Genomic DNA, 17,128 nt, shown 5'->3' on the forward strand with positions numbered 1-17,128 from the left:
GTAGCACACAAAACAGGAAAGAAAAGGGCGATAACTTTAAACAGGGCTGTAAGGAGAGGTAACACACAAAACAGGAAAGAAAGGGGATATAACTGAATACAGAGTTGTAAGGGGAGGTAGCACACAAAACAGGAAAGAAAAGGGCGATAACTTTTAAACAGGGCTGTAAGGAGAGGTAAGACACAAAACAGGAAAGAAAGGGGATATAACTGAATACAGAGTTGTATGAGGAGGTAACACACAAAAACAGGAAAGAATAGGGCAATAACTTTTAACAGGGCTGTAAGGGAAGGTAACACACAAAACAGGAAAGAAAGGGGATATAACTGAATACAGAGTTGTAAGGGGAGGTAGCACACAAAACAGGAAAGAATAGGGCAATAACTTTTAACAGGGCTGTAAGGGAAGGTAACACACAAAACAGGAAAGAAAGGGGATATAACTGAATACAGAGTTGTAAGGGGATGAAGCACACAAAACAGGAAAGAATAGGGCAATAACTTTTAACAGGGCTGTAAGGGAAGGTAACACACAAAACAGGAAAGAAAGGGGATATAACTGAATACATGGTCGTAAGAAGAGGACACTCATTTAATACATCTGTAGTGAAGGTAGCACAGTATCGACTATAAAGGGAGGTAACACTGAACCAGAGAGTAATATGATGAAACACAATACCTGACAGTAAATGAAGGTAACACAACACATGACAGAAAGTCGAAGTCTCACAATACAGGACAGTAAAGGGAGGTAACACTCTACTGGACAGCATAAGGAAGTAAAACAGTACAGGACAGAAAGGTGACAATAGAAGCAGGTTACACAACACAGGGTAGAATGGAAAGTCTCCCAATACAGGACAGTAAAGGGAGGTAACAATACCAGACAATAGAGGAAAGTAAAGAATACCAGGCAGAAAGGGAAAGTCTCACAATACATAAAGGGGGAAGTATTAAAATACTCAACAGTAAGGGGAAGCTCATAACACAGGGCAGAAAGGGGGAGTTTCACAATAGAGAACAGTACAGGGAGGTACCACAATAAAAAGTAGTAAAGGACACAATACAGGACATTAAAGGGAGGTATCATGTTACAGGTCAGTAAGGTGAGGTACCTGAATATAGGACTTTTAATTGAAGGTAAATATTAACAATGTTGTATGGGAAAGTAACACAAAACAGTGTTCGTAACCAAGGTTACATAAGAGATGATACGAAGGGGAGATAATAATATTACTGCAGATTATAGTTGTTAACACCTAACACAATTGATTTAAATATAGAGAGTCAACAGGCATGTGAGTGTTTTGGACAAGTAGCATTTATCACACTTATCATCTCAAACTGGTTTTCTTCTGGTTGACTTTTTAAAAAAAGCTGAAGAATCAGATACAGTTGTTTATAATCAGACATTTTTCAATCATTGTATTTAATTCTCTGTAATTTCATGCTTGTAAATATTTTATGTTTTTCAATGTTCATTGGAGCACCTGTCTGAAAGTATTTATCAAGAATGAACAACTCATTTGCTTTAAGCATCCTAATCAATTTCATGTCATATGTTTGAAAGGCTTTTTTCATGGCTTCTGCACAAATATCAATTAAAATTGTTATTCAGTATTGAAAGGAAAGTCATTTTGCAATAGATACTTTTACCTTTCAACTTTGAATTACATTATTTTGATAACATTCAGCCAGATTTTGAACTTACTGATGTTGTAGTCATTGGGTGAATCAGATGATGACTTTGACGAGTATGATCCTTATGGTTTGAACCAATTAGTGAAAAATCCATTTGGAGGAGACCTGGGACCTGAAGTATTCCCAGATCATACTTTCCAGTCGGTATGACTGAGTGATGGTGTTATTTTGTGGTGATCTGGATTAAAATTAACCATTAGGGAATGTTTGTTTTGTCACAGAGTTGCTTGGTTACTTGGATTGTGTTTAATGACTGATTGGCAGTGATATTGTGTACTATGATCAACAATATTGTGTACTATGGTCAACAATTTTGTGTACTATGATCAACAATATTGTGTACTATGGTCAACAATATTGTGTAATATGGTCAACAATATTGTGTACTATGATCAACAATATTGTGTACTATGGTCAACAATTTTGTGTATTATGATCAACAATTTTGTGTACCATGGTCAACAATATTGTGTACCATTATGTGTGATGTGTTTTGAGTTTACTGTATGGTAATTTATACCACTTTACTGTACTATTTAGTTTTTTTGTTGGCACATATTTGCCAAGGAAGATTTTACTAATTATTGAAGATATTGGTGTTGTGAATTTGATCAACCAATATTGAAGTATTGATACAACTAAACACTACAAATATTGTCACCTAATCAAGGCTGAACAATGATTCATAACTATGTGTTTGTAAGTGTCAATTATAATGTGATCCCTCTATCAAAGAAAAATTGCATACCATTAAGTCTCTAGTTTAATTCTGTATATCTAGCAGTATGGGTATTAAACTGGAGATATTTGAAATTTTAAAATGATGTTAACAAATGCGATAGAATTTAAATAACTTAACCAACAATGCCCAGTTTATAATTTCAAACTCCAATATTTTAACACTGTTGGGACTATGATTATGTCCAAAATTTTTGTGCAGCATTGGGACAATGATACTGCCCCCCCATCCCCCACCCCAAATTTTTGTACAACGCTGGAACAATGATACTGCCCCCAAATTTTTTCTACAACGCTGGAACAATGATACTGCCCCCAAATTTTTGTATGCTGTTGGAACAATGATGCTGCTCAAAATTTTATATACAATGTTTGAACATTGATACTGCCCCGCATTTCTGTATGATGTTGGAATTGTTTGTATGCTACTGGAACAATTGATACAGTCCGCAAATAGCTAGTTTCTTGACAGTAATTTGTTTTCATCTCTAACATCTCATAATCAGTGTATTGTGCACATATAAAAAAAGTAAATAAATAACATATTATTTGAAATCCATGTGAAGGTTCATATTTACAAGTTTAGCTTTGATCGAGTTATCTTCAGTTTTCAAAAGATTTTATTCCTGCACATATTTCTTTCAGATTTTTAATTGCCTGGTAAACAGTTTCTATCAAAATTTCATAGAATTCTTTTTATGAAACATATTTGTTTTTCAATAAGTAATTCCTGTTCTTCGTAGTTAGTTTTGATATTGACATATAGTTTATAATCATAAAATCTTAAGTGATATTAGCCTGTTTTCTTGACATTACAGGATGCTTCAGGGGCACCTGTTTTTGAGAAAGGTGAGTAAAATATCTTTCAAAGAATTTTAGTAATTAGATATTTGCACACATGGTGTAATAGAACACTTGAATGACAAGAAGATCTCTGTAATGTGCCTTTTGATATTAGTTATATGTGAAGTTGTTAATGGTTGTAAATTTGATACTGATTCTACCATGAATCCACTGTCATTTTTGTATGATTAATACTACCTATTAGTTGGGTTACATTAATGTGATATGTAGATTTCTTAAGATTAAGAATTGCTAGGAAATAAATGGTAGACAGTTGTTTACAAACCTTCAGGTAATAACTTTTCTTTCATCCTTTTGCACTGTGTAAAATTGAAACTGGTTCTATCATTTACAGTCCTTGAAGAAGGAGATGGAGCAAACGAGGTATGTATTACTTTATTTTTCATTAATGCAATATTCAATAGTGTATTCAATGCTTAGTTGTATATCGTTATTCTCGACCTCTGTATAGCTACCTTTGTTCCTTTGCTTCCTTTCCCCATTACATAATTATCACTGATCACAGGCCTTCTACAACATTGTAAAATTATATATACATATATATGTATTGACATTATACTATATAATTTTTGCTTTGCTTTTTTCTTTTTTTTTTTTTGCGGGTTCAAAATTTTTGCTAGTTTATCAAAAGTTGAAAGAAAAAGGATAACATTTTATGGAATGGACCATAACCGCTAAATATGTCTTATTTTCAAAACTAATTTATTCTTTGATTTTGTTTTCCAAATTGTGAAAAATTAGAACACCTTTAAAAGTTCAACCTTTACAGAATTCTAATCTTATATGTATTAAATTCAAATAACCTTTGATCAGTTTGTGTCTTTTCTTCCTTCCTTGACTTTGTTCTTGCTTGTATTAGTTTTGTGAATCGTACTATAAATTATAGCTCCTTTGAAACAGTAGTGGTTTAGGTTAGAGAAGGACATCTGCCAAGATTGTATATCATTTGCAGTGATGATGTAGGAAAAACATTTTAAAAAATCACATTTATCACATCAATAACTCAGAGAATGTGCAGTAAGTGGGAAATTAATGGTAGAAAAAATCTCCTTCAAAAAAATAGAGGGGGAAAAAAATCTCATTTGTTCACTAAAAATGTGTGTGATATATTGTCCCAATGACTGCTCTAACTTTACAGAAACCATTACCTATTGTATATGAGGATGAAAAACAGGTAATTAAGTATAGATAGTTGTAGCTATTAATTCAGTAGAAGGTTGGTGTAATGTTACATCTGAAATGTTCAAATTTGTGTTGTGTTTCAAATAATGTGGTATCAATGAAGGAATGTTGTTCGTCATCGTATTGTTATTGTTTATTAACATTGTTGTCATATATATAGACAATTATACAGAGTACAGAACTGTACATGTTTTTCTTTTCAATTAATGTGAGTGTTAGCATTACATTTTTTAAAGCATTTCCACTTCAGTTACGTATCATTCACACAGATATATGTTAACAACTTAAAATATTGGAAATCTTAAATCACCAATTTTGTAACGTTATATACTACAACGTATTCCATGACTCACTATATATATAATTTGTGTTGTTTACCTCGACTGTTATAACTTCACAGTTACCTGCTGTTTGTGATGATGAGAAACAGGTAATTAGTTATTAGATAAATGTTGCAGTATTAATAGGTAGATGTTTGGTGTAATTTTAGATCTAATGTATACATTGGTGTATTATAAGTTAAAATTAAAGTTAAACTTGATTTTGATATTAGTTTGTTTGTAAGATATCCAAAAATTCCGTGACATTCTGGATTTGATTACAGAAATGATCGACTTTGGATACCAAACTCATATACAACATGTAGCATGCCATAAAACATATAGGACTATATTATAATTATTTGTAATCGTTGTCATCATATAATTATGTGACTAGGTGTGATCACATTCTCTTTTAACGTCACAGAAACGGCCAACAGGATCAAGTATTAAATTCAAATATGATATTGAACATGTACTTAAACATTGAAAAAAAATATTATTGATAACACTTGACTTAAACTTTACAGAAATAGTCAGCTGTGTTCAGTACCAAGCTGTGTTCATTACCAAACTCTAATATGGTGTAGTACATGTTTTTAAACACTGGAAAAAAAATTATTATTGATAACACTTGTCTTAAACTTTACAGAAATTGTCAGCTGTGTTCAGTACCAAGCTGTGTTCAGTACCAAACTCTAATATGATATAGTACATGTTTTTAAACACTGGAAAAAAATTATTATTGATAACACTTGTCTTAAACTTTACAGAAATTGTCAGCTGTGTTCAGTACCAAACTCAAACATAATATTTAGCTTACAGTCAAACTTCTATGAATCAGTTCCTTGATGTATGGAAAAATATATTCCTATACATTACTACTAACTTACCTGTTATGAATCAAATTTTTATAAATCAAACTGTTCGATGTATCAAAGTTTTTAACGGATCGTAATCTATGATAACATAGTCATTGACACCTCATAATTTGAACAAACATTTACCTGCAATGTACAGGTATTTTCGCCCCGATCTGTGTTACAAGGTTAAATAATGACTAGACACAGATTAAAATTTAATTGCTTTTTTACAAGCCATGACGTTTAATCAAAGATAATGGAACGTCATGTGATGTTCTCTGCCGGCGTTCTGGTAATGGTATTTAGTTAGGTCTAATTTACGCAATTTTGAAAACATTCGGAGAATATCCGATCACTTTTATGATGATTGATACCATTGATCTTATACTTTGATGTTGTATTTGTATGATTACATTGACAGTTTTGAACATCAAATGTACCATCTTAAACCACCAAAGTGAACTTTACCTTTTTGTATTACAATTTTCTGATTGTTTGGCAATATCCCTTCACAGAAACAATATCCCATTATTTGTGACGATGAAAAACATGTTGTAACTAATCAGAAGTAACATGTAGTAGTTTGTAGCAGTTGGGCATTAGAAGATAAATGGAATGAAAAATGTGTGTAATAACAATATTTTAGAAGGATTATGATACTTGTATGTTGTAAAGGAGGTCTTGTTCTGATGTACTAGAACCTTAACACATACCCATGTGGATGTTTGATATGTCTCATTTTCAGAAAATTTAACATATGTAACAAGACTTGTCTAGATGATTGATATGGTGATATTTAATCTCTGATGTATAGTTAACAAAGATGGTAGGGAATTCAAAAGGCTTAATTTATCATGAAAATGTACATTATGGAATTCAACAGGTGTAATTTATCATGAAAATGTACATTATGGAATTCAACAGGTGTAATTTATCATCAAAATATCTGTGTATGGATGTGTTATTGTATCAAAAAAAAGTAAGCAATATTATGCATAATTTACATGCTGTTAAGGAAATCTTATTGACAAAATAATTGCAACGATGAATAAATAATATGAATATATATTATCTGAGCATCCAAACAAGTGTTTGCTCACTATGCAATGTTCCATTTACATGTCTGATTTCTTAAAGTTCATTTAAGATTCATTGTTATGATGGAAGTATATTTTTAGTCATATTGAAATATTTCATAATATAAGATAAATATATGTACAACACCATTCAGTAATAATGAGATCCTTTGTAGAATATTTAAATGACAGAGTAATGTTACAAAAACCCTTGAAATCACGTCTTCAATGTTTCCAAACATTATTATAACTTAATATGAAGATCTTTTGTATTGTTCTCTGATTCTCCTCCGACATTTTCAGTAGTCTCCATGTAATTTTTTCTTTAGTTCATGTTCTGTCCCAGTTTTTTTAATTTGCGTTTGAATTGAAATTCTGTTGACAGATTTGTACTTTCTTTTTATAATTTTATCACACCGCATGTGAAAAGTGATCTTAAAACAATTTAGAGCCAATCAAAGATCCTTTGATACACCCATAAAACAATTTAGAGCCAATCATAGATCCTTTGATACACCCATAAAACAATTTAGAGCCAATCATAGATCCTTTGATACACCCATAAAACAATTTAGAGCCAATCATAGATCCTTTGATACACCCATAAAACAATTTAGAGCCAATCATAGATCCTTTGATACACCCATAAAACAATTTAGAGCCAATCATAGATCCTTTGATACACCCATAAAACAATTTAGAGCCAATCATAGATCCTTTGATACACCCATAAAACAATTTAGAGCCAATCAAAGATCCTTTGATACACCCATAAAACAATTTAGAGCCAATCAAAGATCATTTGATACCCCCAATGGTCAATACAGCCTACATCTAATGTCCTTGAAAACAGAGTATCAAGTGCTACCCTCTAGTCTAATTTCCCTATTTATCAGAAACATATATTCATATTCTAAAATTTCATATTTGAATCTACATATCCATAAGTCACTCATAAATATTCATCAACTAATTTGCATATTCATGCCTAAATAAATGATATCCATTAGCAGTATGCATGGTTCTGATATTGTTCATATATAAACTTTAGCCACCAGTCGAGGCAGTCTTTGAGGACCCTCCGAAATATACGGTGAGTTTGGGTGTTGTTGCAAACGTTTTGGTGTTGTAATGCTTACCATCTTTGTGAAGTTAATCGACCATATTGATGTCACAGACTTTCAATTGTATGTGACCATATTTGTTGTAATACACCACAGACTGCAAGTTATTGAATGTATTGTTATTATTATTCATTATCAACATATTACTGTTTTGCTTAATGCTGTGGATTTTAACTAGTTTTACCATATTTGGTATCAAGAATTTTTGTCTGTGCACAAACTTAACTGTGTGTTTTGATAAATAGTACCGTCTTTGAAGTAAGTCTTTATTTGTTGTCATTGGTTATGGAATGGTATCTGTATAAATTTGTCATATTTAATATTTAACCTGATACTACTGAATTTGTTGTTATGAGAAATCCCGATTTGATTTGTGAGAGAATACATTATAACACAATTTGGATACTGTTTACAATGTACAATGTATCAAAAGAGAATTGGGATAATGTGTGCTTCTTAATGTTAATTGATGTTTGTTGCCTTTTTACATCATTCCTGAAGTTTACATACTGATGGAGATAGTCTTTGTTTTGTATTTTTTGTCACGGATCTGTTCATCAGCGATAATATTGAAGTCTGTATCTTTTAAACGTCATTTTATGTTTAAATTAACATATTAAAAGTAAGCGGTATACCAATTTCTTCTCCTATGATAGCCAAGTTATCCGTCAAAACAACTTGAGCAGGTGCCGGTAAGACATTCACAAACATATATTTCCTTCAATATTTTTATTATTGTTTTACAGCATATTCGTTACGTTTCATGTAAATGTTGTCTCTCAAAGCTCGGAAGTAATCTGATGCTTTATGTATTCGTCATTGAACTTCTCATTTCTACCCAATCTTTTTTCTAAACACCTACATAGCTTAGTCACATTGGCTTGTATAGACAGAATATGACTTATACCAGAAATAATTTACGATGATCAACTATTGTAAAATATCTTGGGCATTGATAAGTTCATTCATGATAATTCATGTTGAGAATCATCTAAGGATGGATATATTTATTGATAGCTATTTATAATTGTTTTTGGAAATTTTATACTCTTAATTTTGATTATAGCCTATTACAAACCCATATTTAAGGGTAAACTACTATAATTAGAAATAATATCTTTGTTTTCCACATGAATACTCACCTGTGCTGATTCTATTTAAGAGTGTTCATGCTTGTACATGGTCACCTAATACCTGTTCTGTTTTTAGAGATATTATGTGAGTGTATCAAAAAAATTGTCCAGTAGAATCCAACATATTGTTTTTTATGGATGAAACAAGTTACCCCTGGTAATATCTTTCAGCCAAGATTAAGTGTCGAATAAATGTTTAATAGACAACATAATCGGCACACATTAATACAAGTGTTCACTATTAGATGTGAAGTTATATAACAACAGTTTGAAGCAAATATGGATCAACGTGATAGATGATACAAGCTGAACTCAAATTACAATACAGAATTATCTGAAAGTTTTATAATTTTGACAACAGCACTTACAATAAACATGTTTTTCTTTTTCTGTCACTCCAGCACAGTATATTTCCTGGAGGAACTTCATTTTTGTCTACATTACTGTCCAAGGGATCTAACATTTTTCTCCTTAATTTTAGTTTCATTCACTATTTATAATTATCACTCATCATTGTGATCTAAGATATGAATGTGTTCTATAACACAAAAGCAATTCGTATATCATTTATTAAAAAATTGCTGAAAATCTTAATCCTCTGAGTGCTTTAAAAAAAGAAAAACAACATGTTATTGTTATTATGAAATTCTCAATCTCATGTCATCATAGTTCTCTAGAAATTGAAGTTCTCCCTTTCCGCCATCTTTATAAAACATACTGGTAGACTATTTTTATACTTGATCAAATGTATGATCCTTTCCGCACAATGTTGTGACTTGTCAAATTATTTCCATGAGTCATTACTATTCCTTTTTATATGAAATCTCTTATTTTCAAGAATATATTTCAATTAAAAAATAAATCAATATTCACAGGATCCGTTTGAATACATTCCACCGACACATCATCTAGAGCAGTCGGTTGTACCGGTAAGCTCCGCACGAACATGTACTTTTAGACAGTTGTTTTATGGTGATATGTTGTAAACTTATTGTACTATGTTGTACACTGATAGCTATTTTTTCAGCTTATTTGTCATTTCACATATCACTTTTCTCTTTGAAGTACTACTCATTTAACTTTGATTGCTTGCAATGCACTTCAAAGCCTTCATATTTTTTTCTTGGATCAAAATGTAAACGTTATAAGGAATGATATTACTAATAGTCACTGACTTATATTCCATACAGCTTGAATTATATTTCATTTGCTGTTTTAGTAAACAGTATATTGGTTAGTAAAGTTATTTTATATTGTAAAATACTCAACAGGATGCATTTAAGTACATCGAACAAACACCTTATTATCAAGATGTGCGGGTAAGTTCAGCACACACGGGTACTACCAATAGTTATAGTATGAGAAATGTTTGGTTCTTCCTAGTTTATCAAAGTCGAGGAATTAATCTCCGTGAACATTTATGGGAACATTAATTTGTTTATGTGTTTAAAAATGTATTTTCGCAATATTTTCTTTCAAGGTTATTTTGAAGAAAACTTTTTTATGTACTCGTAATGAAAGAAATGTTATGTCATATTCACAAATGTTTCATACTATTCATCTGATATCCTCTTCAGTTGATGTTGTTCGTGTATCTTTTGAAAGATTTTTTCGGTTTTCATAACACTTAGCTTGTAAATTTTCCACCCATAATGCATTCCTTGCTCTATTTCGATATTTTGACAACTATTATGTTCGTATTTTCGAGATTGTTAATTGTAACTGTATAACTGGGTTCTAGATTCAAAAGAATATGAAGGAATTAATAGATATTTAGGAAATGCTTGATAATCTTAATAATCATAACTTTTGCTTAAGTCCATACCCATTTACAGTTCATAAAAGCCAGGAGGTAAATTTTTTGAATAGTTTTTTAAAAAAACTGGTTTATCCATAATAGATGGACGTAAATATTTATTACGGCATGGATAGTTGTTAGAATGCAGTTTGACATTTCCCTACAATAATTCTATTTCCAAAATAACACTGCAGGAAACAATTGATTATCGTGTTCCACGCGTTGAAATATGTTAAAAGACGTAAGTATGATAACACTTCCTGTAGAAAATGTCTGGATATACAGGCAGACACTAGTTGCACATGTATTTAGTATTACAAACGGATAAAAAAAATCAGACAATCATCAAGGATGGTATTTATACAGAATGTATTGAAACACAAGATTTCGTTTACATGGCACACTTTGTATTCTATAGTGGTAAACATAATCAGTATTTAATCAGTATCACAGTTCCAAGAGGTCTGGAGCACATTTTTGTGAACAGCACCAAATTTCACTATGATGAGAATTCAAGTTTTGTATTTCTCTAAAATGTCTATTTCAGTATTGAATTGTCGATGCAGTCTTCCTGGGGGATCTACATGAGTTTCTCCTTTCTATGACAAGAGAAGTTGTGGTTAATACCACAAGAAGTAGTTGTAGGGGATATAAATGATGCAATGTTTCACAAATATTCTCAACGAGAGGTTGATATTATTAGCTCATCTCTACATTTCTGTTTAAATTTTATGTTCGATTTTCCATCTGAATGAAGAGGAAATGTTTTTGCAATTTTAGAGATAATGAAAAAAAAATCATCCACCATACCATAAATGCAACTTAAATGACATTGTAGGTAGACAATTTTCAATCTTCATAAACATTATAAACCTATGACTATATACTGATAAAGTTTGTCCAATAATGCATTGATTGTCTAATCCCTTTGAGATACATGTATTGTAAAAGAGGGCAAAATTAACAAGGGTTTCCCACTGACATTTGGGATACTGTCCACATGAAATACTTTCTAACATTGAATTAAACAAATATAATCCAATTATGATCTTCAAAATATTTTTTTAAATGAGATCATAATACCTAGCTGCTCAACTTAATGTCAGCAAGAACCCATCTGCGACTTTCAATGACAACCAAATGTGACTAAGATTATCACTCCGATATTTTCTTCAATAGTATGACTATGACCGAGAGGAACAGTTAGCCTACCTGCTGTCTGAGGTTGGTCCTGAAATGAAGTTTTCATGCATGTTTCGAGTGTCGTTTGATGTCTTTATGAAATTATCTTGTTTTGAATTTCCGACTTGACTTGTTCTTAAGCGCATGTCAATTGAAGAGACGAACACAATCTAGATTTCATTTGAATTTTGTTGATGCATCATTTTATTGCAGTTTGTAACCTGTAGTGTAGGTTGGTAACTTGTTGATTCATATTTATAGTGAAAATTTCAGAGACTAACTTTAGTAATATCATTAACACTAGGAACTTAGATCATTTTCCTGTCATCAGGTGTTTCTGCCTCTTTTTTCAGATGTTATCACACTAGTCTTTTTTTCAGGATAAATTTGAAATCATTGAAAAGTATGTTAAAATATGATAAACAAAATGAAAAAAACATCTTTCCAGCTGAAACCCAGAAGGACGAAAAACTCTTTACCTAATTTACTCCTCTATGAAGGAATGGGTAGATACCGCCATCTTAAAAGAACTTCACCTCCGCACCAAATGTCGCAGTTTTGTAAGAAAGATACAATTATTTATGGGAAGGAATATGTATATGGTGGCATGTGCATGCTAGCTTTTGTTTGTATTGCCGTACAAACATGAATGCAATCGCACATATCATCAGGTTCCATTATACAAGAGTAATGCAATAATATATCTAATTTGGTTTTCAATGTTGAATGCAATTAAGTAATTATGTAAATTTTACACATAGCTTATCCAATATATGTAGTTTGGTGAATATTTCAACAGTTTATATGCAGAAATTCAGCATTTATAATACGATGTATTATGATATGGTTAATATACAAACCCACAAAGTTGGGATTGTTTTAAAGACGGTTTTAAAGAAACAGAAATCTATTATCAAATTTATGGATATACCTGCAAGATGGTGTTGTCATGAATATAATTCTTCACACAATCATGTACTCAGAGACCAAGAACTAATTTTCCAAAATAAAGAACTGACTAGGAAAAGTATTATGAAAGAAAACATTTAGATATACAATATAAGTACACACAATGCCGATGCAAATGCAGAATATCGATCCAAAGTTCAGAATATTTCGAAGAGATGACATTATATGGTACTTGCCAGATGCGCACGCTCCAAAACCAAGCCACTAGGGAAATTCAATTCTAATTGATTTTCAATTGATTTTTTGTCGGGTGAAATAAATTGTTGTCAGGTCCCGTTCCGTAGTGCTGCATGCAAATTTACTTTGAGCTTGATATACATGCTGTGGTTAATGTGATCAAATTAAAAAATGTCACTTCATTTATTGTTTTATTCTGTTACAGAATGGTATATCAATGACGCATGTTATGTGTATATTACAGTTTGTGTGTGTTTAGATTGGTATTTCATTTGATGAAGGGAAAATAGAGTGGAAAAATATTTCTATTCTTTTGAAAATTCATAAGTATTTATCTTTAAAAAACCCCAGAAATATCTTTTAGTTTCAGCATTATGTAAGTATAATTTATCTCTTTAGGGGAAAAGTGGGGAAAAATTACTACTACATTGACATTACGTTGAGCTCTATGCCAGCTAATGAAGTGTTTGTTTTTATGCAAAACATTCTTTTAACTTAAACCTATTTTTTATTTTGTTACTTTTTTAACAGAACTCAGCACCGCCTTTGAGAGAACGTATACACCCGACCCATGACTACCAAACCTTGCCACGATACACACGCTCAAACTTCAAACCACTTCCAATTCTGAAAGACACCAAGACTTCATCAATGGCTATGGGAGGGTCTGGCTATCAAATCAAACCTGGGGGCAAGGTAGTCAAACCACCCCCTCCATATTCCATGGATGACTTCATGCAGAAAATGAAAGCAAATGCAAAGAAAAAGAAGAAAAAGGTAACGAAGAAACGCAGACAGATGAAAGCACGAACAGCACCTCTAGACGATAATGTTGACGTCTATATGGGACATGCACGACAAACACCACTTCCAAGTAAAATTCACACGCCTATAGATTTTGAGATGTCCCGTATACCATCAGAATCACCGCCTCCGTACGCTTCTCCACAGCCTAAGGGATCTAACTCCGGTAGCAGCCGTGGTCCAGGCGATAGTGAATCCATCGAAAATGTGAGTCAGAGCAGTCAATCACCACCAACGGCCATCTCTTTCTTAGCTGCCAAACCGCTTCAAGATTTCCCTCCTGTGGTACGTCCTAAGGAAGCCTTTATGAAGTCACCAACAGTCACTCCATCAGTGCCGTCTTCTTCCCAACGAGTTGCTTCTTTCAGCAGTCAGCGTCAAACAACGTCTCCAACATCACAGACTCAACCAAGAATAAAATCGAGTCGTGCTCCTTCTCCTTTCCTATACATGCGGGACAAGCCAGAGCGAGAGCCTATTGATATTGACGTGGATACAGATAGCACGTACGGAATCGAGGAAATCGACAACCCAGCGTTTGATGGTGATGGTGGTGGCATTTCACCAAGTCAGCCGTTCCTTGAGCAAGGCAAACGAAATTCCCCTGAATCTGAGGCTTAGTTGGTCAAAACCATGTGAAGTGATAAGAGAGAGACTTCAAAATATATTCTTCAAATAATTTAAATTCTTATATTTCCCTTTCCTTGTTTCTATTTTCGAATGATGATCAGCAATTCAAACAGAACAGTATTTATGATTTTTCAGATGTATTTTGGTATCAATTTGTATATATGATTTTATTTTATTTATCCCTCGCTTACATCAAAGAGTTTTCAAAAGATTTCTGTCTTATCAGACCAATGCTCTTTTGCTCTATACTTTAAAGATCAGATTTTGTGTATTAGTCATGGAAATCAAAGCATATGAAAAAAACTCAAATTTTGCAAACAGCCTTCTTTATTTGCATAGTACCGGATAAGTGTTGGATTTGTGTAAATCTTTAAGACTTGGACAGATATAGAAATATTAATTTGTGGTAAAATATATTTATTCATGTTGATACTCTTAAAAATAGACAGAATGCTTTCTTTTGTATTATGAACTGCTCTGTGATCAAATTTCATTTACATTGCCAAATTATATACGCTGTTTGTATACAAAATCCGTCCGTAATTCATGGTCAGTGATAAGTTCAATGATTTTTCAGTTGTATGGTTTCTTTATCAACATGGTTATATAAAAAAAAAATGTTTGAATATTTTCTCTGACTGAATGTAATTTCGTTTGAAGAAAATTTGTTTTTTATAAAACAGAATGTAATAATACATTTCTCTCTAAAGGTTTTATATTATAATGCTTTACTGTGATATTTTATTCTGTGATATATTGAATCATCAAAATGATTTTTGTTTCCACTTGTTTAACTCATCTATTTTTGCATATATAATAGCTATTAGACGAATGCAGAATACTATAAACGTACGTAATATAATGAAATCAAACTTTAGTCCTTTATCATTGGTTGGTTATTTAACGCGTTGATGAATAAGCGTTTCAGTAATAATTGCTGTTTACGAACAATTCACAGTAACAGCAAGTTATGTAATCATATTTTATTGCAATACTTTCAGCAAAAAAGCGCCTGAATAATGATTGATAGAATATGTGTACAGTTAATTGTGTAAAGTGCTTAAACTACTTTTTAATCGTTATCATCAAGTAAGAATGTAATTCTTTGAAGTTTTTAATATTTTCATTAAAAATAGAAAACTGGTACATACTAATTATATTCCCTGTTTTTGTTAATTTCTCCGAAGTTTTTGAAGTGTTTATTTTGGTAAAGTTTGGTATCTGTTTCTAGATAAAATTCATTTAGGACTTTATTGTAGCTTAACTAGTGCTCACTTAGACAGCATTCGGATGGAAATCTCAATTTTACAGATATGTTCGTAAACATGAATTTTGATTTTAAATGATGACTGTTCATGAACAATTGTTTAAAAATAAAATATGAGTTTCCGAAAAATGATGATCGCTGTCTCAAGTGCATTGGTAGAAGCAACAGCCAGTTAATTGTCTTCAGTCAATGAAATAAAAACAGTGAAATTTGTGTGTAAAAAGAAACAAAACTTTTAATAAACAGATTCAGAATTTTACATTGATTTCATTCATGTTGATTTGTTCATTGTTACCTTTACTTTTTATGTATTGCATAGCCATAATGGGATTGACTTGGTGAAAACAATGATTTACAAACTCCCAAAGTTTTTCCTCATTATTAATTAATGCATGCTATGTGTTTTGGTACACGCTTTCAACTACTGATATCCAGACAATAAGAGAATCATTGAGGGATGGGGAGGGGAAAACATAAAGATGAATTAATAAGGAATTGTCTACATACTACAATCCTACTGGGATATGAAAGTAATATTATTTTAACTTGTCAAGTTCCATCAGCTGGATTTTGCTAAAACAGGCCTGAAATGATCCTGAGGTGGTCCTGATCAATGCAAGTGTTGCTATTTTTGGGGTCGGTTCAGAATTCAATATGGCCACCATCTTATCAACTTATTCTAAATTTCTAAAGTACACCGTTTTCATTCCATTTTTTATGGAACTAAATTTTTCAGCCTCTTTAGAACAATACCCATTTTAAAATTGAGCTGAAGCTTGCCTGAAATCTTATTTTTTGATAATCTGTAATCCATTATAGCTGCCATTTGTATAAATGTATCAACTCAATTCCACTGGTGGCACTGAGCTGAAAGTTAGTGGTACTGTTTGCTTTCACTGCTAATATTTCCAAATAATTCCAAAGTGTTTTAATCATTTAGTAACTGTTTCTACTACTGCTGCAACGTCTGTTATATCATATTTAGGTCTTTATAGTCAGATAACCATTACGGCACTTGTGCCTTTTGTTTTATGAATACAGATGTTGGCCTCACCCACTCCTGGGCGGAGGGGCAGAGCCCCCAATAGGAGAGTGTTTGAATATTCTTTGAAAAACCTTCTGTATCAATTAAAGGAGTTTGCCCGAATTTGGTATGGAGCATCCTCGGACGAAGAGGGTTCAATTTTGTATAACCCATGGATCTGATCTTATGCCGATCTATGGAGAATGTAGACTACTGTAACAGGCATCGAAAGAAATTATTTGATCATGATCGTAATACATATGTTTCCATCTCTTTT

General features: G+C 32.1%; 1 protein-coding gene across 1 annotated transcript; it reads left to right on the plus strand.

Moving 5' to 3' along the window:
• Positions 1–1,087: 1,087 nt before the first annotated feature.
• On the plus strand, positions 1,088–14,577 carry LOC132554751 (bromodomain-containing protein 4-like). Its single transcript, XM_060219064.1, has 6 exons — positions 1,088–1,096; positions 1,722–1,844; positions 3,257–3,287; positions 3,637–3,665; positions 9,876–9,929; positions 13,658–14,577. Exons 1-6 carry the CDS (start codon positions 1,088–1,090, stop codon positions 14,549–14,551), a joined length of 1,140 nt encoding a protein of 379 aa, XP_060075047.1. The 3' UTR covers positions 14,552–14,577.
• Positions 14,578–17,128: the final 2,551 nt, after the last annotated feature.

This window comes from Ylistrum balloti, unplaced genomic scaffold (assembly GCF_031769215.1).
Source record: "Ylistrum balloti isolate Yb309-2 unplaced genomic scaffold, AGI_CSIRO_Ybal_v1 Utg369642, whole genome shotgun sequence".
Lineage (NCBI taxonomy): Eukaryota > Metazoa > Mollusca > Bivalvia > Pectinida > Pectinidae > Ylistrum > Ylistrum balloti.

Bases quoted from the DNA above. Each gene is read 5' to 3' on its own strand.
- LOC132554751 (XM_060219064.1), top strand. The intron at 3,288-3,636 runs GTGAGTAAAATA...TATCATTTACAG, and splicing joins GGCACCTGTTTTTGAGAAAG to TCCTTGAAGAAGGAGATGGA. The intron at 9,930-13,657 runs GTAAGCTCCGCA...CTTTTTTAACAG, and splicing joins TAGAGCAGTCGGTTGTACCG to AACTCAGCACCGCCTTTGAG.